Source organism: Anomaloglossus baeobatrachus, chromosome 12, assembly GCF_048569485.1.
Source record: "Anomaloglossus baeobatrachus isolate aAnoBae1 chromosome 12, aAnoBae1.hap1, whole genome shotgun sequence".
Taxonomy (NCBI): domain Eukaryota; kingdom Metazoa; phylum Chordata; class Amphibia; order Anura; family Aromobatidae; genus Anomaloglossus; species Anomaloglossus baeobatrachus.
In genome coordinates, this window is record NC_134364.1 from 111,247,950 (window position 1) to 111,273,645 (window position 25,696).

The 25,696-nt window shown below is 43.7% G+C and overlaps 2 protein-coding genes across 4 annotated transcripts in view; one reads left to right on the top strand and one right to left on the bottom strand.

Annotated features, from left to right (window-relative positions):
* Positions 1-25,696, top strand: part of LOC142258067 (acyl-coenzyme A thioesterase THEM4-like) — a 106,382-nt gene that overhangs the window by 77,811 nt on the left and 2,875 nt on the right. For all 3 annotated transcript variants that reach the window (XM_075330513.1, XM_075330510.1, XM_075330511.1), the window contains exons 2-5: positions 18,810-18,919; positions 20,579-20,741; positions 20,861-21,014; positions 21,098-21,208. In XM_075330513.1, coding sequence (XP_075186628.1) covers positions 18,821-18,919; positions 20,579-20,741; positions 20,861-21,014; positions 21,098-21,208 — 527 coding nt within the window. In that variant the 5' untranslated portion in view covers positions 18,810-18,820. The remainder of the gene's footprint in view (positions 1-18,809; positions 18,920-20,578; positions 20,742-20,860; positions 21,015-21,097; positions 21,209-25,696) is intronic.
* On the bottom strand, positions 3,600-25,434 carry LOC142258068 (intelectin-1-like). Its single transcript, XM_075330514.1, has 9 exons — positions 25,423-25,434; positions 13,847-13,910; positions 11,555-11,634; positions 10,592-10,759; positions 9,995-10,242; positions 7,210-7,368; positions 7,005-7,125; positions 5,126-5,229; positions 3,600-3,789 (listed from the first exon to the last, which is right to left on the bottom strand). Exons 2-9 carry the CDS (start codon positions 13,876-13,878, stop codon positions 3,637-3,639), a joined length of 1,065 nt encoding a protein of 354 aa, XP_075186629.1. The 5' UTR covers positions 13,879-13,910; positions 25,423-25,434; the 3' UTR covers positions 3,600-3,636.

Genomic DNA, 25,696 nt, shown 5'->3' on the forward strand with positions numbered 1-25,696 from the left:
TTAGTCTGAGGGCCAGCACAGGGGCTCCCTTCTAGTCACCTCCCTTTTTCTGTCACTCTCGTGACACTTCAGTTGTGACAAAAGGTCTCTTAATTACAGGAGCCTAAAAGAACTGAACTGGAGACAAGCTGGTATACAGGACTGACATTGGGGGAAAGGAAAAGCAAACTGGATAGTTTCCCAGGGGCCCCAGTATTTACAGTGCCTTGCGAAAATATTCGGCCCCTTTGAATTTTTCAACCTTTTCCCACATTTCAGGCTTCAAATATAAAGATAAAAATGTATTGTTATGGTGAAGAATCAACAACAAGTGGGACACAATTGTGAAGTTGAATGAAATTTATTGCTTATTTTAAACTTTTGTAAAAAAGGATAAACTGAAAATTGGGGCGTGCAATTGTGATGCCCTGGCCGGGCCAGGTAGTCACAAATAGGGCCCCACACAACACCTTTCCCTCACAGGTGACATCAGCCAACCTTTAAAACCCTAGTCACCCCCCCAAGGGCTTGATAGACACACCAGGGGGCAGAAACAGGCGGTTGGAAGACGCCCACCTAGGAGTTTTAGACAGCCCAGGGCAGGAAAAAGTCAGATCAGTTGTAGAGTTCAAGGAGAGTGGAGGTCAGGCCTGTGTCACAGGCCTGAAGGAAAACTGACAGGTACCAGGGTAGGAGCCCTGGCGCCTTTGGCTAGGAGGCAGACGGCGGTCTCTGTCTACAGGAGATGGGAAGACGGCTCGGTGGAACCGAGGTGGACCGGGACAGGATTGTAGCCCGCCGGTACCGACCCGGGGAACCGACTCAGAAACCGGAGCACACAGGGGGGTACTCAGACCCTGAAGCTAGGTCCAGAAGCGACTGGAACTGGTTAATTAACTGATTGCGGTCAGGACTGGAAGTCCTGTCCCACCCAAAGTCCCGATTGAAGGCAACAGCCCATCGAGGGGGATAACAGGCCACCGCCAGGGCTCAGAGCTCCCACGGGCCAGCGTCTGTGGGCAAGGGCTCATTAGGCCACATCCAGCTGGAAGCGGACTCCTGAAATTGCAAGCACAGGCAGTCCACCATTCTAAAAAAAGGTGCAGGAGAAAGACAGAGACCACCAGCCAGGTGGGGGAACCAGAACGCAGCCGGCTGCGGGCATCGACCACCATCACCTTGGTTTACCAGAGACTCGTGTGTTTTCTTAATAGTGAGTACACCAGTACCCTGCGGTCGCCCATCTCCCTGCACCACCAACCCCAACGGGTCCCAGGGCCACCATCCCTGCCCATGGAGGGGTTAACAACTTGCTGCACAACTCGGGTGCCCCGTAACTGCAGCGGTGGTGTCCAATAGCACCACATACCGTGGGTGGCGTCACGAACCTAGTACGGCCCAGCCCATACATATACGTCTACCACCCTCCGACCCTTTTCATTCGGAGTGTTTGTGGGATGCCCCGGGTCAGGAGACCCTTGAGCCACCCACCGGAAGGTCCGGACCCGAACAGCGGCAGGCTACTGGCATGGGGGCGGCACACCATATTATTCATCCCCTTTACTTTTAGTGCAGCAAACTCACTCCAGAAGTTCATTGAGGATCTTTGAATGATGCAATGTTGTCCTAAATGACTGATGATGATAAATATAAGCCCCTGTGTGTAATCAAGTCTCCGTATAAATGCCCCTGCTCTGTCATAGTCTCAGTGTTCTGTTTAAAGCACAGAGAGCATCATGAAGACCAAGGAACACAACAGGCAGGTCCGTGATACTGTTGTGGAGAAGTTTAAAGCCGGATTTGGTTGCAAAAAGATTTCCAAAACTTTAAACATCCCAAGGAGCACTGTGCAAGCGATCATATTGAAATGGAAGGAGTATCATACCACTGCAAACCTACCAAGACCCGGCCGTCCATCCAAACTGTCATCTCAAACAAGGAGAAGACTGATCAGAGATGCAGCCAAGAGGCCCATGATCACTCTGGATGAACTGCAGAGATCTACAGCTGAGGTGGGAGAGTCTGTCCATAGGACAACAATCAGTCGCACACTGCACAAATCTGGCCTTTATGGAAGAGTGGCAAGAAGAAAGCCATTTCGCAAAGATAGCTATACAAAGTGTTGTTTAAAGTTTGCCACAAGCCACTTAGGAGATACACCAAACATGTGGAAGAAGGGGCTCTGGTCAGATGAAACCAAAATCAAACTTTTTGGGCACAATGCCAAATGATATGAGAAGCAACACAGCTCATCACCCTGAACACACCATTCCCACTGTCAAACATAGTGGTGGCAGTATCATGGTTTGGGCCTGCTTTTCATTAGCAGGGACAGAGAAGATGGTTAAAATTGATGGGAAGATGATGGAGCCAAATACAGGACCATTCTTGAAGAAAACCTGTTGGAGTCTGCAAAAGACCTGAGACTAGGACAGAGATTTGTCTTCCAACAAGACAATGATCCCAAACATAAAGCAAAATCTACCATGGAATGGTTCACAAATAAACGTATCCAGGTGTTAGAATGGCCAAGTCACAGTCCAGACCTGAACCTAATCGAGAATCTGTGGAAAGAGCTGAAAACTGCTGTTCACAAACGCTCTCCATCCAACCTCACTCAGCTCCAGCTGTTTACAAAGGAAGAATGGGCGAGAATTTCAGTCTCTCCATGTGCAAAACTGATAGACACATACCCCAAGAGACTGCAGCTGTAATCGCAGCAAAAGGTGGCATTGCAAAGTATTAACTTAAAAGGGACAAATAATATTGCACGCCCCAATTTTCAGTTATTTATTTTTTCTAAAAGTTTAAAATAAGCAATAAATTTTTTTCAACTTCACAATTGTGTCCACTTGTTGTTGGTTCTTCACCATAAAATTTAATTTTTTTATCTATGTTTGAAACCTGAAATGTGGGGAAAGGTTGAAAAATTCGAGGGGGACGAATACTCTCGCAAGGCACTGTATATCCTGATGATATAAAGAAATGGATGGATAAATAATCTGCTTTCAGGAATTCCCAAAATATGTGCTTATTGATGAAGAACTATCTGCCGATGTCTATATTTTTCTGATAGCTAAGGATTATTGCACAGAGTGATGTCATAGTATAAGAACCATGCACAAAATAAAAATGTATTGATGTCATAGCTAAATGTTAAAGACGTCCTTGATGTCACAATACCTTGAAATTTAAGAAAGAGGATCATGCACAACTTATATCACACTATGGGATTAATGCACACAGTGATGTTGCAATACATGGGCATTAAACATAGTGAAGTCATAGTATCGGGTTATTGTGCACATGAATGTACAGGAATAAACATATTAATGTAATTGCTAAAGATGTCACAGGGCAGAAAACATTGTCCCAGTATGAGAATAATGCACACAGTAATGCCACATTATATAGAAGGTAAATGCATCATAATAATACAGACAGTCATGTCACGGTGCATACAGTGGATAATATACCCACATCATAGTACATGTCTAATAAACAGTGATGTCACAGTAGATTGATCATGCAGTCAATAATGTCCTACAACATTCAAAACTGGGGTCCACATTGAATGGTCTAAAAACCCCTAGAAGCTATAGCAGTAATTAATAGAAATAGTGGTATGTAAATGACTGATATATGTATATAGGTACGCTAACGGTAGAAGATCAGGATGGCGGCATCTGTTATTTCTTTGCTAGAACTCCATCCGGTATGCGTGCCATACCCATCCCAGTCCAAAGAAGTGAAGTCTCCACACTGTCTGGTGAGCCCCTCTCCTACGTATCCTCCTCCTCCGATACAATGCTGCAAGAGTAAAGACAATCCAAATATGTTCTGAAAATTGAAGGCTCTTCGTACACCGGAAAAATAATCACATCTGAAATTGCTCAACTATCATAAATATATGTGGAAACCTGGACACTAGAGTTGGTGCCAAAATGCCAATTGATTCGCCCCACATGGTCAATCATCCACGACAGTATTCTGTTGCTGCCGGAAGGGATCTGAAGTGATGGTGTCCATGGCTCTTCTTTTGTTTAGCCAGCCTTGCACAACGTCATCGTTGCGGGGTGATGTATATGTGATGTTGCGCCAGGCAAGCTAATCATAAGAAGAGCCATGAATGCAGTCATTTAAGACCCAGTTCTCATGGCTTCCATTCTAAGGCATACAAACTCATTCCTACCAACTCTACTGGACTTTCAATGGCCTCCATCATTTCTTACCCTTTGGTCTTCTACAGAATTAAATCACAAGTCTCTAACCTATGGTTTTCCACCTGCTGCAAGGAGGTCCCAGCATGGGAGAGCCAAAATTTGTAGATCATTTAATATCTATCAGGGTTGAAGGAAACCCTAATAACCATGTTTTGCTTTCTGGCATTGATGGCTTGGGCCTTCAATCCATTGTGAAATATATGAAGCTAGAAGTTTTCTGACTGCATATAGCTCCATTTTTCTCTGAAGAAGTGGACACAGATAACTCCTGCTGAGCTGAGAGAACATCTAAGTGATGGGATACCAAAAAATGCTAGCTTTTAACCAAAGTTTGGAGCCTTGATAATGACTTGTGATAGTAATCAAGGCTAATGCTCATCTTTCTTAGCATCCACCAACTCTCATTTCATTTCAGTAGGTGCATATCCCCGATCTCACTGCTTGGAATCAGCTCCTGCAGCCTAAAAAGTCAGGTCCCTGGCTGTCTTTAGCCCTTAGTAGTGAAACAAAGCATCAACATTGAATCCAATGATCACCAGCAATCTACTCAACATGATTGAGCTGGCGGGACTAAGCAGATGCAGATCAGCACTACTCATGTCATTTTCCCCTGTAACTGAGGCACTCATGCATACCACAGTCACAGTGGAAAAAAGACAAAAAAAACTTATCATCCAAAGACACTCCTCTTTATCAGGGTAATCTCTCCTTCCTCTCCTTTACTGACAGATGGTCTCCATCACCCATGACAGTAACAGAGGCAATCTCCCCTCTGTAGCCTCATGCACCACACGGTCAAAGATGTTTCCACTGCTTAGCTGCTAGCCAATATTTACTTAACTACTTCACTGAATCCATATTGACTATTAGCGCTTATTATATCATCCTTTAGTTCCAAAAAGCTAAAGAATCATGATGTGTACCTGTTCTGCATCACAGCCGGTCACTTTCATTCCTGGGCAAAGCGCCAAGGCAGCCCCCTCGTTGTTTATGGCACGGAACTGGATGAAGCCAGCAATGAACTGAGCTGTGAATATGACATGAAATGGCTATAATAAAATCTATTAACTAGAGAGAGTATTTGTCGTAATTTTAAATTTCATTACCACCACCACTGATTGCTATCATTGGTGTCTTTGTTACGGTTGCTGCGAGCACTGGAGACTATGTCCAGATTTCTTGCTACTGCACATGTGCGAGCGCTGGAGACTAAGTCCAGATTTCTTGCTACTGCACATGTGCGAGCGCTGGAGACTAAGTCCAGATTTCTTGCTACTGCACATGTGCGAGCGCCGGAGACTAAGTCCTATCTTGGAGCCATTGCACATGTGCGGGTGACATCATCGCTGACACGAGGTCACATGTCTCTGACACCTTCTATGCCGATTGGTCGCTGGTCATGTGCTTGTGACGCCTTGCTCGGTGATAGGCCAGCATGACGTCACTCCTGTCGTTCTGGCAGCGGATTGGCTCTGGTGTCCTCCATCTTGGATGAGGCACAGAGTCTATATAAGACCCTGACACACGCCGCATGGCGCTCAGTCCTCTTGGTTCATGCATAATTACTGCTGTCGGTATCCTTACCTCTTAGGGGAGCGGACATAGGCAGGTGCCTGAGGCACAAGGTCTGGCTGGGCCTTGTGATTCGACTCGTAGGTGGACGTTGCCGCTAGGGTAACGTTCCTTATGCTGCGTCTGGCAGTTGTTCGTATCCTCGCACACTAGGGGAGCGAACAGAGGTAGGAGCTTTGTGCGGCTTACGCTGCTGTTCGTCTCTTTTGCACCACTAGAAGAGCGGACCTAGGCAGGTGCCATATCTAGTGGTTCGTGTCCTCGCACACTAGTGGAGCGAACGCAGGTAGGAGCTTTGTGCGGCTTACGCTGCTGTTCGTCTCTTTTGCACCACTAGAAGAGCGGACCTAGGTAGGTGCCATTTCGCACACATTGCCTTTGTCTCTGTGATTATTAACAGAGATCATTCCACACACCCTCCGAGTAAGGGAGGAATTGCTTTACTTACTTATTATATCCTTCTGTGAGTTAACAGAGGTATTGCACTCTGCCATAGTCTGCAGCAAAGTCTTTGCACGGTGGACCCTGACTGTCTGATACTCCTTTAGGTTATTATCAGACAGCCCCCCGTAACAGTCTTGTTCTACATTGTTTTCAAAGCCGGTCTTGATAAAGGCATGGGATGGACTGCGAGCGCCTGATTCCTTAGTAGGTGCATGACTCTGGTGTGCACCTTGCCTCAAACTTTGCTCCAGTCAATGACATATGGAACATCACAGCTCATCATGAATTTGACAAGGGAAGGCCGCAATGCCTTGCCACGCCACCTCCCTGTTGCCAAATTTGTTAGAGCTGGCTGAAAATAATTTACAAATGCCAAAATTTGCAATATTTAGAGAAGCTTTGCATTGCACAAAGTATTTTGGCATAAAAGGTTTCATGAATCCGAGCCTTGGCAATGGTAAAAATTGGTGAGACTTATGGTTATTTGACTACTCTAGTTAGATATTCACAGAAGAATTAACGGCTATGCTTCTACAAATAAGGCTCTTGATTGGTGGCCAGTGTGGCTCCCAAAGTGATGAAAAGATAAAGATGTATGGCCTACCCAAAGGGCTACCTAGGGCGAATTTCTAATGTGGATCAAGGCCAAACATATTAGCGTATGTTTCCGACATTTGGTAAAAGTCAAATCCAGAAATCGTTACCATCTGAACAATTTTGGAAAACTAAACGTGTGTGTATTTTTAGATTCAGACCGGAGGATGGTCTAAATTTGGGATCTCTTACCTCTTCCATTGGGTGAGTAAAACTTGGCAGTCCTTTCTGCATATCCATAGTCGTACACTATAGGTACAGCTGGCCCGTTATGTGTCAAACAGGTTCCTGCCTTGAAAGTAACTGGGTATTTCTAGTGAATGACATACATGGAAAGGACTGAGTATGTGATGAAAAATGCCAAGGATGATGGAGAGAATTATGGGGCAAACGTTACCTTGTATAAATGGAATAGATTTCCACCTTCATGTTCCATGAAACCAGAGTCTGTCCGATACCTCTGTAATGAGGAGCTCTTCCATAACTCTAGTGGAGTATCATTAGGCACATGCCAAACACTTACATCTTTCGTAAAGATATCATAATATCCAGAATTCTGGGGATTTGATGGAAAATGAAAAATTACAAAAGTTGTTACGAATTACAATTTTTCAGTACAGATTAAGGTTCATCTTGGTAAAAAAAAAAACAAAGCTGAAAATAATATAAACATATACCCTGCTGTAATTAATTAAAAGCATAATGCATATAAATAAACATAGGGGACTTTGGAAACACTGTTTTTGATCAAAAAAGTGTAAAGCCACCCCACCGCAACAGGGTGTACCCAATCGGGACAGAACCTACAGTCTCTAGTATTAAAACCTCACCATGTGTCAACAGACATCAATCTGAATAAGGGCAGAATGTGGCTGGGTCCCAACTGGACACACAGCCATGGGGAGCACTAGATGAAATGCCCAGCTCACTAAGAAGGGGGCCGCACCCTATTTGTACTTAGTACAAAAATACTTCATCTTGGTCAATGTAGGCAAGTTGAATGTCCTCCCATGTTGCTTCGGGTTTTCGAAGGTTCCTCCAGTTTCCTCTCACACTGTAAAGATGTAATGATCAAGAATTTAGATTGTAAGTTCCAATGGGGCCAGTGATGAAACCTATGACCCTTATCAATGATGAACCTTGGTTCAAGAAGTTTATATCATGATTAACATTAATTCATAAACCATAAACATAATGAACCGTGATCCATGAACTTTACAAAATAATAAACCTTGATCAATGAGTCATTGAAGAACTTCAACCTATGAACCTAACAACATCATGACCCTTAATGATGACACAAGTTGAACCTCAAACCATGAACCTTACACTATGATTACACTTAGTCCATGAACTATACACCATGAAACTTACACCGTAATGAATCTAGATCTAAGAATCTTTCATCATATGAACCTTACAATGTAAACTATATGCTATGATGACCCTTACATCATAAACCTCGATCAATGAATGTTACAACATTAGAGCTTCAATCCCAGAACCTTACACTATGATGACTCTTGATTCATGAACCTGTCAACATCATTATGCTTATTCATGGCATTTACACTATGATGACCATTGATCCATGAACCTTATACCATGATGAACATCAAGAACCCTACATTATGAGTAACCTTGCCATGAACCTGATACCACTGTGAACTTTATAATGTGAACTATACATTAAAATGAACCTTATGTCATGATGAGTTTAGATCCAGGAGCCCTACACCATCATGAACCTATATCTATGAACCCTATGAACCTAAATTAATTAACCTTGTACAATTACAAGTTTTTATCCATGAACTTTATGACATAGTGAACTTTAATCAGTGAACATTACACCATGATGACCCTGAACCATAAACTGCACACCATGATGAAATACTCATGAACATGATGAACTGTCATCCATTAACATTACATGATGATGAACCCTCTTCTATTAACTTTACAGCATGATGACCCTGATCCATAAAACTTACATCATGATGAACCTAGAACACTAAATTTTACGCCATGATAAACTTTGACCAATGAACTTTACACCATGATGACCCTGATCTATGAACCTTACATTGTGATGAATGAACCTTTACTCATGACTTCTACACCATGATGAACCCTGATCCATAAACCTTACCCCATGAGGACCCTGATCCATAAACCTTACCTCATGAGAACCCTGATCCATAAACATTACACCGTGATGAACCTAGATCATTAAACCTTACACCATAATAAACCTTGAACTATGAACCTTACACCATGATGACTCTGATCCATAAACCTTATATCATCATAACCCTGATCCATAAACCATACACTGTGATGACCCTCATCCATAAACCTTACACTGTGATGACCATGATCAATAAACCTTACACCATGATGACCCTGATCCATAAACCTTACACCATGATGATCCTGATCCATAAACCTTACATCATCATAACCCTGATCCATAAACCATACACTGTGATGACCCTCATCCATAAACCTTACACTGTGATGACCCTCATCCATAAACCTTACACTGTGATGACCATGATCAATAAAGCTTACACCATGATGACCCTGATCCATAAACCTTACACCGTGATGAACCTAGAAACTTAAACCTTACACCATAATAAACCTTGAACCATGAATCTTACACCATGATGACCCTGATTCATAAACCTTACACCATGATGAATCTTTACCGATGAATTTTAAACCATGATGAACCCTTGTCCATAAACCTCATGCCATGTCAATCCTGATCCATAAACCTTACACCATGATGAATCTTTACTTATGAACCTTAAATCATGATGAACCCTGGTCCAATAACCTTACAACGTGATGACCCAGATTCATAAACCTTACATCATGATGAACCTTGATCCTTGAACCCTACATCCTGATGAACCTTAAACCATGGACCTTGATGAACCCTGGTTGTGTCATGTCTCTAGATACTTGCAGTTGCCCAAACCTAAACCCCAAAGGCTCGAATTGGGTAAAATATTATTTACAACTGTGCACCATTATGCAACTTTTACATTCCAATAAAAGTAATTGAAAAATGTTTTGCAACTAGAATCATGTTATGTTTGACCAAAGTGGCGTTGTTCCATCATAAAAACAGCATAATAGTTTCTTTTGTAAACCTAACTCAGCTGTCGTACCTTGTAGTCATCACTTGTGGCTCCTTCCGGTGTTCCAAACGTAGCATAATTATCCCAGTTGCCATCACCTTTTGGGTTGTTTGCATTATTCCCTTGTTGACTTGTCCAACGATCTCCCCAGGTACATTTGCCATGAATATTATTCTCATGAATGCTCGCAACTAGAGTCCAACCTCCACCATTAGTTGTCATGTCGCAGAAGGTCTGGTAGGTCATTCCGGTTTTTGTGGTCAAGGTATAAATTCCATCTATAAGATAACAATATGATCATAAAACAAAAATGCCTTCCATGAAGTAGATATGGGGCTTTTGGGGAGGCGGGACCCTGCATGGGTTGGACTTATTTTCTTTGCTACCGGATGGGAGAGTCTGAGTCTTTGCAAACACTGTAGGGTGCTTAAAGTAGAGGAAATTGACCCAAGGATAATGGAATAGCTGGTGGAGGGGGAAACAAACTTTCCTATTTGGGGGGGGGGGCACATTTTTTTCTTTGCATGGAGACCTCTCTATTCTATTTATGCCCATGCCATCTACTTTGCCTGAAACATGGTGTAATTTATTATCTGATTTGTTTGTGAAACATAGATGGATGTTTACCTTGAATATCATTTTTGGAGTTTCGGATCTCCTTACAGCTCCTGTAGTTGACAACACGCTCACGGTTCTCATTGTAATTATTGGTCTTATGTTTGTTTTCTCTATCATCTTCCCAGCAGGACAGAAGGTTTTGTATCTTCTCTTTCTTCGATGACACCGATGTGTCTTCTACTCAACATACAAGGAAGAATAAATCAAGTAATCTCATACAGAATAACAGCGCAGCTTCTCCCTGCTGCCCTGGTCTTTGTTGTTTGTCTGCAGCTTTGACAGCACTTGGTAGAGTTGCTGAGCTCTGTGACTAGCTGCAGCACTCACGACGTGATACCACTGCAGACAAACATTACAGACCGGGATAAAGGCAGAGAGCTGCCACTGCACCCCAGGAGGATGAATAATACTAGGTCTATATTTTTAGAACATTGAAGCTTATACCCCAAAACTTTCTGAAAGAGGACAATGCTTTTAAAGAGGACCTGTCGCCAAATCAAAAGTGGCCAGTTTTTGTTCTTATTTTATTCCAGCTATCCTCTTGAGTATTCCAGTTTTTGTTTTTTTTTCCTCAAATCAGTCACACGGTTCAAGAGATACAGGCCTTTATAATTAGTGCTAGTTTTTATGGTCTTTACAAGGAGGAGTGGCTCAAAGGCTAATAATGCGGAGCATCCTAATGACACACCCCTGAGGATCCTGTAAGCCATGCCCACCTTAGTAAAGAACAGAAAACAACACTAGAACCATATGGCGAATTTGAAAAATAAAAAAGGGGAATATTCAGAGGAGCAGCATAAATAAAATAAGAGCAGGAACTGGCCATTTTTGATCTGGTAACAGGTCCACTTTAAGTGTAATCCATGGTCATATAGATACACAACCAATAACTCTAACGTGTACAAAGTTAAAAAAAACACAATAATATCCAAATTTCCAAATATTTGTGATTACAAAAAATTCTGGACTTACTGCAGAAAGTGGTATCTTGTGAAGGATCTGACCTCTGTATCATCTGCATCAGTATTATCACCTGTATTATCATCTCGATCCTAAGAGACAAGAGATTGTTTATATATGGCGCAATCTGTGACCCCCAAATTATGTCAGTTCTACAGCTACAAGCATGGCTGTTGCTTTTAACAGTTAATGGCATTTTTTAATTTTCCCTACTCAGTGTTGTCTGACAAAATTTCCGCCCATGCTCATCAACAACCATGAGTTTGCCGATCCTGAAGACCCATGCTCATCAACAATCATGAGTTTGCTGATCCTGAAGACCCATGCTCATCAACAATCATGAGTTTGTCGATCCCGAGAACCCATGGTCATCAACAATCATGAGTTTGTCGATCCTGAGAACCCATGGTCATCAACAATCATGAGTTTGCCGAGCCAGTCAACCCATGCTCATCAACAATCATCAGAATACCGATCCCACAAAATCATACTCACCAAGAATCATGAGTTTACCCATCCCGTGAGCCCATACTTACCAACAATCATGAGTTTACCATTCCCATGAACCCATGCTCATCAACAATCATGAGTTTGCTCGTCCTGCGAACCCATGTTCACCAACAATCATGAATTTGCTGATCCCGAGAACCCATGCTCACCAAAAATCATGAGATTGCCAATCCTCTGAACTTATGCTCACCAACAATCAAGCTTCAAATGGAACCTAAAAACCCATCTGTCCAGAAATGCCTACAATCTACAATGAACTCACTGCTTCACCACCGTGCGGAGCTGCCGCCCGACCACCGTGCGGAGCTGCCACCCGACCACCGTGCGGAGCTGCCGCCCCACCACCTTGCAGAGCTGCCGCCTGACCACCGTGCGGAGCTGCCGCCCGACCACCGTGCGGAGCTGCCGCCTGACCACCGTGCGGAGCTGCCGCCCAATCTACACCCCACCTACTGTCTCCTCCCCATAATCCTATAGAATGTAAGCCCACAAGGGTAGGGCCCTCTTCCCTCTGTACTAGTCTGTCTACTGTGACTTGTATATGTATTCTGTATGCAACCCCTTCTCATGTACTGCACCATGGAATTAATGGTGCTCTATAAATAATAATAATAATAATAATAATAATAAAGGTTGCCAATGCTGCGAATCCATGCTCACCAACAATTATAAGTTTGATAATCCAGAGAACCCATGATCTTCAACAATCATGTGATCGCTGATCCCAAGAATCCATGCTCACCAACAATCTTGAGTTTGCCGATCTAGAGAACCCATCCTCATCAACAATCATGAGTTTGCCGATCCCGAGAACCCATCCTCATCAACAATCATGCACTTTGCCGATCTGCAAACCCATGATCACCAACAAACCTGTGTTTGGCAATCCCGTGAACCCATGCTCATCAACAATCATGAGTTTGCCGATTCCACAAACCCATGCTCATCAACAATCATGTGCTTGCTGATTCCATGAACCCATGCTCATCAACAATCATGAGTTTGCCTATACTAAAAAAGGGTCCAAGGACATGGCCAATTTTGAAGATGTTTCCATGGTGAGGTTCTTCAATATTACAACTCTGGTGCTCTAAATGTAGGACAACATGTTCCACCTCATTCAATTATTGGTGAAAAAGTTAGAGTAACTAAACCTTTTTTTTTTTAATACATTTATCCATCATTGACAGTTCTGAAACATAGTTAAAGGCAATATTGCACTAGGTTTTTTATACCTTACCTAAGAGCACCATGATGTAGGGGCAGAGACCCTTATTCCAGTGGTGTGTCACTTACTCGGCTGCTTGCTGAAGCTTTGATAAAAATCACAATTTCATGTGCAACAGATCAACCAGATCTCTGAATGCTGGGCTCTGTTTAACCCCGCCCACAGCACTGATTGGCAGCTTTTTGTGTATGCTGTGCATAGGCAGAAAGCTGCCAAAAAGTGGTGGGGCAGGGTTACATAGGACTCGTGAATATGGAGAACTACCTGGCAGCAGGTATAATAGTACTCTAGTGACAATCTCTTGCTGTGATTTAAGCAGTGATTTAATCAAGACTACAGTAAGCAGCCCATTAAGTGACCCATAACTGGAATCAGGGTCTCTTTCTCTAGATTATGCTTCTCTCATATTAGGTGGCACAAAACCTAATAAAGACAGATTTCCTTTAAATAAGTATTTACTAACTTCATGATTTTGCAACTCATTACGCGAAAGTTTAAAACACAAAAAGGATAGGAAAAAAAACACAAAAACACATTAGATAAATTATTTAGCAGTTTTTATCCACCTTTTAAAAATGCATAGAGTTGTGCGCCCCATGATGATGATTCTGCAGAAAAATGCAACCTGTCCTGCAAAAAAAAAAACAAGCCATTAAAAGGAAAGGTAAAAAATTAGATCTCTTGGAATGAGAAGAGGCAAAAATACTAAGAAATTCCGTACAACATTTGGGTATCATTATTACATTACAGGCATTAACCCTTTACCAACATATGGTGTCCTGGAATGTCATGTACTGCTCCCTGACTTTGATGCGGGCTCACAAGCCGAGCCTGCATCTTTGCTAGCAGATGATGGCTGTAATATTCAGCCATCATCTGCCCCTAACAGCACTTAACTGCCATTGTCAATCAGCATAATTTACAGAGTGCCGGCAGGGGTGGCACCACCAAGCATTTGTAACCTGATTGAGGGGTGCCGATAGGCTGCCATGACACCCAGGGGTCTGCTGAAGACCCCCGTGCCTGTCATCACAGTACTCCTATGAAAGCTAGCTCGTGGTTGGCGTTCCTGAATGACGTCATTCAAAAGTACAACTCGCTCAACTAAAAACAAACTCTTACAAGGCTATTATTCCAGTTATGGCTACTGGAATGAAGGGGAAAAAAAAGTGAAGTGCCAAAAATGGAAAATTGTCCTAATGGGAAAGGGTTAATGAGCCGTACATACTGGTCACATAGGCTCATGTCCAGTCTGTAACATACTACATGTCTTGGATTCCTGTTCTTACCTCTTATGGTGCCTCTTCCTTCGCGATTCAGGCTAGGTCTGGAGAAATATGTAGGATGGAGACGTATCATGAAGATATTTATATGTCATCCGTAAAATGTTTAGGGGGAGGCCATAAATTCAGAACAGATGTAGGTAAGAAAACACTGAGTACAGTGGTGAGGGAGAGAAGCCGGTATTAGAAAGTGCTGCCTTATGGACTCTCCTGTAAGACCCTGCTGAAAACCTCCATTATGGCCACCACACAGCACTACCATATTTTTTCAACCTATAACTTGTAGGGCAGCACAGTGGCTCTGTAAACTATGATATGGTTACTACATGGCACCCAGAATGCTGATCTCTTTGTAACCACGCCCACACCACTGATTGGCAGCTTCCTGAGTGCATTGTACATAGGCAGAAAGCTACAATCATACTAGCGGGTGTGGACCCACTGCGCCATGGACCGGGCTTACCAGTGTGACAGCCTCTGATGGGGAGGATGGGCTGGGCTGCTGGTAGATACCAGATACTACTATAGTGCAGTCTCTGAGCTGCAGCAGCTGACCCAAAGGTCAGAGGCACAGGTATGGAGGGCAGGCAGGACAAAGTAAGTACAGGAAACGGACTGGATGGACAGGTTTAGGACCATGTTTCCCCTGCAGGGGTGTGACTAAGTGCTCACTGGGTTTTCACCAGAGTCTCTGGTGGTGAGGTTGGACTTGACTTCCTGTAGACAGCAGGTACCACTCCAGGGCAGTCCAGGTACTGCGGCAGGGATCAGGGATGCAGGTACAGATGGCAGGCAGAATGGAGTGGATAGTGTTGTGGAGGCTGACAGGACATTCAGGTTCAGGAACAGGAGGCAGGTGGGTCAGGTTCAGGTATGGTAGACAGGCAAGACTGGCAGGACGGGACCGGAGGAATCAGATAGGAGACAGTATTGTAGACTGACAGGACAGGATAAAGACTAGAGTGCTGACAGTAACAGGATCCCTTGGAACCTAATTGCTCAGGCTCCTCCCTACAAGGGAAGGTGCCTTAAACACTCTGTGTCTCCCAGCCATAGGCTTTGGAACCCTATTGAGTGTGTTTGCAGCCTTTTTAAGAGGTGTGAGGCACACGCTTACGCCCCCTAAGTACGTTTCCAGGAGGTCTGTGTGACATGCATATGCCCTGGAGCATGGGGATCGCAGATGAAGCAGGAGAGTGAGCAGAACGTCCGCAGTAGTGAGTACATTGGCATCCCTGCCGAGGAGAGGAGACGTGACAGTGCAGGGACTTCGGCGTTACAGCTGCCAATTAGTGGTGGTGATTACACAGATTATCTGGACTGCCTTATTGTTCTGTGGGACAGGAGAGCAGGAATCCCTCACGTCTGTGTTTATTGTGTATAGGAGACATATCAAACAGGCTCCACCCACCAGCTCAGAGACAACCGGACAATAACAACAGAGAAGTGATGAAAATGCAGGATACAAGTCTTATAATATGGCTACATGACAGTATAAAATAAATCACCAATCTACTGACGTGGGGTAAAAACTTGTTTCCTTAGCCACTTAGACCACAGACACCGGTGTGGCCACCGGCGGAAAATACTTAGTCCTCGGACCATTGCCTCCAATCCTAGACAAAGAGGATATGACAGTGACATTTCCATGATCCTAATCTTTGTAAAGCTTCAGCTGACAATCATCATGCCTGTCAGTCATTATGAGCGTGCCAAGGGCTTTATCATGCCACAAGATAAGCTGGATGAGCCCAAAAGACCTCTCCTGTTACCGCAAAAGCCGATCCCCAGGAGCAGGTGAGTGTCAGGGATACTTTATCCTACTATTTCTATATGGCATTTTGATTATTTTCCTATATATGATGTATACTATGCATGTGCCCATACAGTTGTGCCGCCATATAAAGCATCTAAGAAATGCTGTTGCATTAGTCCACCGTCGGTTATGAGCGTTTCTGATGACCTTATGTTAACATCTTGGGATTCGCGAAAATTACCAAGAGTATTGCCATCTATTTTTCCTTTTATTTAAGTTTTACTACTTTTGCACATTTTTTTTTACATCCCTATTATTTTTCCTTTTTTAGGTTTTACTACTTTTGCACATTTTTTTTTGATATCCCTATTATTTTTCCTTTTTTTTAGGTTTTACTACTTTTGCACATTTTTGTGCCTTTTTTATTATTATTATTATTATTATTTTAGCATTTTACGATCTGTTGATTTTCTCTTTTTGCACATTAGCATTCTTCCTCATCTTTTTCGAAGATCTATAATTTTTTATATATATTTGTCATCAAATGATTCCATATGATTGATTGTTTTTTGTTTGTTTTTTGTACTTTGCTATATAATGTACTGAAAAACGGAGAAAAAATTCCAAGCACAGTGAAATGATGAAAAAAAATACTTTCCACTATTTTTTTTGGCATTTATTTTTACTTTTTAATTGTGCAGTAAAATTGATTTGGCAACTTGATTTTGTCGATGGCGATACCAAAATTATACAGTTTTATTTTTATATATTTTAGCGGTCAAAAAATTTTTGAAATTCTAAAATAACAAAATAAAAAAGATAAAAAAATTGGGGGCACTATTTTCTACCTGGAACTTTATTTTCCATAAATGCAGCTTGTTTTTTCTGAGCCAAACTAACAGTTTTACTGACAACATTTTGGAGAAAATACAATATTTTGATCGCTTTTTATTCCATTTTTTGTGAGGGAAAGCAGCGGCTGAAAAATGGCAGTTCTGGTGTTTTGATTCCTTTTTTTTCAGACGTTTAACATACAATTTCAATAATTTTAGATTTTGATACCGTAGAGCAGATACAGTGACGCCAAATACATTTCTTATTTTGTTTTTTTTATATAGAATATATATATATATATATATATATATATATATATATATATATATACTGGTACAGAAGGAGAGAGGACCCTGCCCGCGAGGGCTCACAGTCTACAGGGAATGGGTGGTGGTACAATAGGTGAGGACAGAGCTGGTTGCGCAGTGGTGTACTGGACTGAGGGTTATTGTAGGTTGTAGGCTTGTCGGAAGAGGTGGGTCTTCAGGTTCCTCTTGAAGCTTGTCACGATAGTATTTGTTGGATATGATGCGTCTCAGCTCCTGAGCCTGCTTTATACTTCTCCTGCAACTATATGATATATTTTTATATTACAGGATCTCAAAAAGGTCTCAAAAAGGTCAACAAAACCAATTTAGGGCAGTTGACATCCAGCTGTGGCAAGTAAGGATTTGTCTTGTAGGCCGCTGACTACCATGCCCCCTAGAGGCACCTTGGGATCCTGTGGTTGCTTAACACTAGAACTACTGAGGTAGTCATTTTGACTACTTCGCACTATGTAGTTCTAGTAGGTGTCACGAGTCCAGTAGTTCTAGTGTTAATTGGCCAGGATCAGAGAAATTGTTGATCCTAGCTGCTGTTGATGGCATGTATTATCTAATGGACACAACTGTAAGCCTACAGACTCCCTTCTCAATAGGGAACTATAAGAGTTGAACATCTTCAGACCATCGGAGATTCCATAAGAGTTTTGGCCTCATGAGCTGTTGAATACTATCAAATGAAGACCACCATTCTGATCAAGTAAGAGCTGTTTCCCTTTTAGGGTCAAATAGCTTATTGTTCATGAGATTATCAAATCTAAATGATACAACCTTCCACCTTTCCTTCTTCCACATCCTCTCCATTGCCTACTGTATGTTGATCTTGAAGAACGTGTGTCCCTTTTTCAAGGAGTCTACTCATCTTCTATTCTCAGGAGCGCACGACTCAGAACATGGTCGTGCCACTGGTCCTCTCTCATGTTCATAAATTGACATTAATTTTCATGGTCATATATACTTAAAAACTCATAATAAGAATGTTATATTTTTCAACCGAGGGTCTATCTCGGAGATGTTCACATCATCTTTTTCCCATCTAGGATCACTACATAGCATAAGAAGACTATTCCCTAATTAGTATCCGAATAATTTTTGGTAATGCTAGCCATTCTATAACCACTTCACTCGTCATGTCACTGGAATCCTAAGATCTGCTTAGCTCATGAGGTTTTTTAACCGCTATCCAATGACCTCTTTTTTAGGTAGACTCTTGTCTGTTTGTGGATTGTAGCCTCATCTCAACATCTCAAATTCACATCTGTTTAGATTTGTTGTCGACAATTTCAAAGATGTAGAATTTTTCTCTAATATGTGTACTGCTTTTCACCAACAGGAGTGATAACTATGCTAAGAGGATGGGGCAGATTGATGGAAAAGTCCAAGCTTCTGTGTAGTCTACCCATTCAGCTTCAGGGAGCCACCACCTCTTCCTGCAACTTCTCAGTGAGTTTTTGCCAAAATACATTAAAAAGCTCTATGGTAACCAAGCATATCTGTAACACTTGCAGCTGGTGTAGTGGCAGCGAGTGGGATTCGTGGACCCACTGGACCACAGGTGGGACCTGGGCTTATCCTTTAGTGGAAGGGGCTTAATTAAGTGCCCACCGAGGCAGACGCCAGGTACCACTCCCAGGGCAGTGACCAGGATGGTGGCAGCTGACCCCCAGTACAGGTGACAGACACAGGTATATGTGGCGCCCCTGTGGCTTCAGGCGCCACAGGGTACTGTATTCATCTTGGATGCGGAGGAGGTCGTCATCGGCAACAACCACCACCACACGCAATCAACACATAAACACGGGAGTTCCGTCACTGGGATCGGGCTACAGTAGGTGCATGGGTGGCCATCATGAGGTATGGGATCTCATGCCCACTAGTCAGGAACCCAGGAGGCGGGGCACCCAAAGGGGAAGTGAGGAGTCATCCTACCCACCACGAGCAGTCAGCACCGGACAGTGTCCATGTGCGGTGGTACTTTGGAGGAGCAGGCAGACAACGAACAGTTCGGGACCTGTGGTCTGGAGCTGGAGGCTTGACCCAGATTCTTAGGAAAAGAAGGGGAATCCCAGGGTTCGCAGAGAGGGCAGCAGGCACCCAGGAGCCGTGGAGGGAGACCATAAAAAGGAAACTAACTGAAGTGACCGCCGGTCACGACCTCCGAAGTATTCAGGATCAGCTGGAGTGAATTGCAGAGGAGATTGGCACATCCAACGGCCAGGTGCTACATGTGAGTAAAGAGACCTTGAACTGCACCGCCTGTGTCATCCCATTACTGCCGGGGCCCACATCATCGCGCCCCCAGTGCCATCAGCCCCTGTGAGACTACCACCACTGTCATCCTCCCTGGGGCCTAGCTCTACCTGTGGAGAGCTGTACCAACTGAGCTGTGTAGTCATCCACACCAGCAGAGAGAAGCAATCCCGCAGCAGCGGCTAACCTTGGCCGCACACCACGGGTGGCGTCACGAACAGCTAATACTCCCATCATCCCGTCCCCCAAAAAGCCTTATATTGACACCCGGGATAACAGAACCAGGCGAGGCCACCGCGGCGTCCCAGCAGCAAGAAGCACCGTGGCCCGGCGATGAGTACCTCCCCCCCGACCCCGTGGGCGCGTCATAAAGACAGGTACAGATGTGGTGACCGAGGCAGGCTGCACAAGTGGGTATGGCCAGGAATGGTGGGCATGGTAGGAATAGACAGGTATGGGAAGGCAGGTACTGGAGACGGACACAGGGATAACAGGGCAGGATCACAGGACTTGGCAACCAGGTAGGTAGCAGACTGGAGACTGACTGACTGACTAACTAGAGGCATTGCGCAGGCACCTCCCCTAATAGGAGGATGCCTTAAAAACAGTACATAGTGCCTCTCAGCGATAGGCTGAGAGGCATTTCCTGGAATTAAGAGGGAGGCCGATGTGCGTGCTTCTTAGGTGCACTCCTGGGATCCCAGTGTGGTATGCATAGGGCCCGAGAGGGGAAGAAGGCAGCAGCGCACATGGATGGCCGGGGGAGTGCAGGACCCGGCTGAGGCAGTGAGTATGTCACCGTCCCTGCAGGGACGTCGGCACTACAATATTAAATTGGATGATTTCTTCCAGGTCAGACAACACTGTCCTACTGAGGAGCTCCGGGATTTTGGGATACCCAATGAAACGTGGAGCCAGAACTTAAAGGATCTATATAATAAATTCACTGAACTCAGCAAAAATGGCATCTGGAAAAGGATCCCTTCCTACAACACCTTCGCGCATCTCTTAAAAGGTGAGAATCTATGGAACTGGATCTAAACTATGGAGCAGATTAAATAGAAAGAGTTAGACCCCTCAGGGGCAGGTCTGAGTTTTTCATAAATTCTTCATAATATTCCACTTTGAGTGCAGGTGACCCTCTTGAAACAAGGAAAGGCAAACGGATGTTCCTCAAGAACTTAGACAGCGATGGTCTCGGATTTGAGTACTGTATGTTTTACAACAAGGATGAGAGGAGAATGGTCTGTTTTTTCCAACCTGGTCCCTATCTTGAAGGTCCTCCAGGGTAAGATATTGAATGTGTACAAGCTATAAGGCTTAATAATATTAATTTATACTGTATTAGCATACTGTGACAATCTATTACAGGTATGCCCATGGAGGTTCCATTGCTGCAATTATCGACAGTACAGCTGGAGCAGCAGCCGTGTACACATGTGGTAGCATCATGACAGCTAATCTCAACATTACCTATTACAAGTAGGTAATAGTAAGGATGATATTCAAGCTTTAGTCTAATAACAGGATTTATGCCAAAAACAGTATATGATCTCCATGTGCTAAATATCACAGCTCAAACTAGAGCACAAAATAGAGTATACACACAGGACAGCATGGGATTTGTTGCTTTTTGTGAGGTAAAATGTTTTACCTCACAGAAAGCAGCAGCTGCAATCCTATGCTATCCTATCACTATACTCTGTTTTCTTAAAAGTGGTTTTCCCACTAAAAAAGTACATTTTAATCATTACATCTTGGATTAAACATACTGTAAACTCAGATTAATTAACTGTAGCAAAATAGAAGCTAAGCTGTGATTGGTTGCTTTTGGCAGCCTGATAAATCTCCAGGCAACAGAAAGCCCTCCCCCTGACAGTATATATTAGCTCACACATACACATATAGACAGGTCATGTGACTGACAGCTGCCGTATTTCCTATGTGGTATATTTGTTGTTCTTGTAGTTTGGCTGCTTATTAATCAGATTTTTATTTGTGAAGGATAATACCAGACTTGTGTGTGTTTTAGGGCAATTATGTGGTGAGGTTGGTGTATGTGTGGTGAGATGTGTGCTGAGGGTGGTATATGTGTTCAAGCACGTGGTAGTGTGTGGCGCATTTTGTGTGTGTGGTCATATCCCCGAGTGTAGTGAGTATGCCATGTCGGGGTCCCACCTTAGCAACTGTATGGTATATACTCTTTGGAGCCATCGCTCTCATTCTTTAAGTCCCCCTTGTTCACATCTGGCAGCTGTCAATTTGCCCCCAACACGTTTCATTTCACTTTTTCCCCATTATGTAGATAGGGGCAAAATTGATTGGTAAATTGGAACGCGCGGGGTTAAAATTTCGCCTCACAACATAGCACCCAGCGCTGCCCGAATAGTAACTGTCTCTCTGTTTCTCTACCATTCTCTGTCTGTCTCCCCCTCTGTATATATCTCTCTGTCTCTCTATCTCTTTGTCTGTCTCTTTCCCTGTCTGTCTCTGACTGTCTCTTTCCCTGTCTGTGGATATCTCTTTCCCTGTCTGTCTATCTATCTCTGTCTCTTTCCCTGTCTGTCTCTTTCCCTCTCTTTCCCTGTTTGTCTCTTTCCCTGTCTGTCTTTGTCTGTCTCTTTACCTGTCTTTGTCTGTCTCTTACCCTGTCTGTCTCTTTCCCTTTCTTTCCCTGTCAGTCTGTCTCTTTCCCTGTCTATGTCTGTTTCTTACCCTGTCTGTGTCTGCCTCTTTTCCTGTCTGTGTCTGTCTCTTTCCCTGGCTGCATTGTGACATGCCAACATTCCATTTAAGGGCGTGGCTGCACATTCTTCTGAAGTTCTGGCTGCACTGTGGCTCCCAGCTCCATTCGCTTTAATGGAGGCAGGTTTTTTGGTGAATAACTGTAAAGTGCGGGGTTAAAATTTCCCCTCAAAACATAGCCTATGACGCTCTCGGGGTCCAGAAGTGTGAGTGTGCAAAATTTTGTGGCTGTAGCTGCGACGGTGCAGATGCCAATCCCGGACATACACACACATCCACACATTCAGCTTTATATATTAGACTAGCTGTACTACCCGGCTTCGCCCGGGTTAATAACTGCTGTTAACAAAATAGAATGTATTAACAAAAATGTATTCTGCACACACAAATTACAAAACAAATAGATAGAAATGTAATTATTAAATTGTTGCCTATATTGACCAATCAGAGCTCAGATTAATTAACTGTAATAAAATAGAAGCTGAGCTGTGATTAGTTGCTATTGGCAACCTGATAAATCTCCAGGCAACAGAAATCCCTCCCCCTGACGGTATATATTAGCTCACACATACACATATAGACAGTCATGTGACTGACAGCTGCCGTATTTCCTATGTGGTATATTTGTTGTTCTTGTAGTTTGGCTGCTTATTAATCAGATTTTTATTTGTGAAGGATAATACCAGACTTGTGTGTGTTTAGGGCGATTATGTGGTGAGGTTGGTGTATGTGTGGTGAGATGTGTGATGAGGGTGGTATGTGTGTTCAAGCACGTGGTAGTGTGTGGCGCATTTTGTGTGTGTGTTCATATCCCCGAGTGTGGTGAGTATCCCATGTCGGGGCCCCACCTTAGCAACTGTACGGTATATACTCTTTGGCGCCATCGCTCTCATTCTTTAAGTCCCCCTTGTTCACATCTGGAGCTGTCAATTTGTCCCCAACACTTTTCGTTTCACTTTATCCCCATTATGTAGATAGGGCCAAAATTGATTGGTAAATTGGAACGCGCGGGGTTAAAATTTCGCCTCACAACATAGCACCCGATGCTGCCCGGGATAGTAACTGTCTCTCTGTTTCTCTCCCATTCTCTGTCTGTCTCAACCTCTGTATATATTTCTCTGTCTCTCTATCTCTTTGTCTATCTATCTATCTCTGTCACTTTCCCTGTCTGTCTCTTTCCCTATCTGTCTCTTTCCCTCTCTTTCCGTCTGTCTCTTTCCCTGTCAGTCTCTCTTTGTCTGTGTCTGTCTCTTTCCCTGTCAGTCTCTCTCTTTGTCTGTGTCTGTCTCTTTGTGTCTGCCTCTTTCCCTGTCTGTGTCTGTCTCTTTCCCTGGCTGCATTGTGACACGCCAACATTCCATATAAGGGCGTGGCTGAGCATTCTTCTGAAGTTCTGGCTGCACTGTGGCTCCCAGCTCCATTCGCTTTAATGGAGGCAGGTTTTTTGGCGAATAACTGTAAAGAGCGGGGTTAAAGTTTCTCCTCGAAACATAGCCTATGATGCTCTCGGAAGTGTGAGTGTGCAAAATTTTGTGGCTGTAGCTGCGACGGTGCGGATGCCAATCCCGGACATACACATACACACACACACATTCAGCTTTATATATTAGATTATCGCGCCATTAATTCCATGGCGCTTTACAAGTGAAAAAGGTATACGTAAAAACTAGTACAACAATCATGACCATTACAAAAACTGGTACAGGAGGAGAGAGGGCCCTGCCCTCAAGAGCTCACAGTCTACAGGGGATGGGTGAGGATACAATAGGTGAGGACAGAGCTGGTTGCGCAGTGGTGTGCGGGTCTGAGGGTTACGGCAGGTTATAGGCTTGTCGGAAAAGGTGGGTCTTCAGGTTCCTTTTGAAGGTTTCCACGGTAGATGAGAGTCTGATATGCTGGGGTAGAGCATTCCAGAGTATGGGGGAGGCACGGGAGAAGTCTTGTATGCGATTATCCTCATCTTTCAGCTGCTAATCATCATCACTTCCCCTTGTGTTCTTAAATACCCACATTTCCCCTTGGTGTTTGCCGGTGATAGAGTTATAATCCTATACAGGCCTTGTGTGCAAGCAGTCGGCATGTATTCATCTGAAGTTATGTTGTTTGTTGATATTGCTTTCCCTGAGTCTTTTTAGATATGGTATTTGTTCACTTCCTTCTGTTTGCGTGCCCTGTGTCTTCTTTAGAGCTTAGTGAGGTTCATCCCTTCGATCCTCACTTAGGGCCCAGTTCAGGGTCAGCCAGGGTCAGGTATCCTGCTCGGCACATTGGTGCGGCACCTATTGTATTTAGAGTGGTCAGGGGAGCCAGGGGCCAGCGGAAGGTTTGATTAGGGGGTCACCATCTACCCCTTTCCTAGACAAAGGGTTTCCTTTCCCTTTCACTGTACGCGTGGTAATTACCCCTACTTAGTGTGACTGAGATGTCCGTGTCTGGCCATGCAGGAACATATTGTGTAGCTACCACAGCTCCTGGCCAAGTCAGGAAATAAAAGCGAACATAAAGACAGGACAGCATGGGATTGCAGTAGTTTTTTTCTGTGAGTAAATATATTTTTTTCTGCAAAGTAAAACATTGTGAACAGGCAGGTCAATATTTTACCTCACAGAATGCAGCATCTGCAATTCCATACTGTGCTATCTGTATAATCTCTTTTGCCCAGGAGCTGTGGTATGATCAGACCATGTTCCTGTACGGTCAGACACAGCCATTACACAGTACACAGCAGGGGCACATATATAAGATTATCTCAGCACAGGAACATGATTTTTAACACATCCAATGGTGGAATTTATTATTATTCCATGATCTATTGCTTAACATGTACTTGGGACAACCCCTCATCCACTCAAAAGGGAGGTGTAATGTGGATCCCATTGCAGTTTCCTACAAAGCAAGTAGCCCAGAGGAGATGAATTGCTCAAAGTCTACCGTCTCTAAATCTGTCCTACCAAATCTGACAATGAGCATGGAAAGAAGCTTCTACATGCCGGGTGATGCAGTTGTCAAGGCAACCAATTGCGTAAGTGTTCTATTAATTCCAAAATGACCTGGGCACAATACACATACGGTTGCCTTGGCAACTGAACTGGCCATCATACAGAACTGTCTATCCTCGCACTATGCCACACTGGGAGGGAGATATTCAGGGGAGGTATACCTATCATTGCACCCAGCATTCATTCTGTGATGGTCTTAGCAGTTGGACCCCCACCATTCAGGAGA

Coding starts and splice junctions, on each gene's coding strand:
- LOC142258068 (XM_075330514.1), bottom strand. CDS start 13,878: ATGGGGCGCACAACTCTATGCATTTTTAAAAG. Junction 10,243..10,591: donor CTCCAAAAATGATATTCAAG/GTAAACATCCAT, acceptor GTTATCTTATAG/ATGGAATTTATACCTTGACC. Junction 3,790..5,125: donor CCGGCTGTGATGCAGAACAG/GTACACATCATG, acceptor TTACTCTTGCAG/CATTGTATCGGAGGAGGAGG.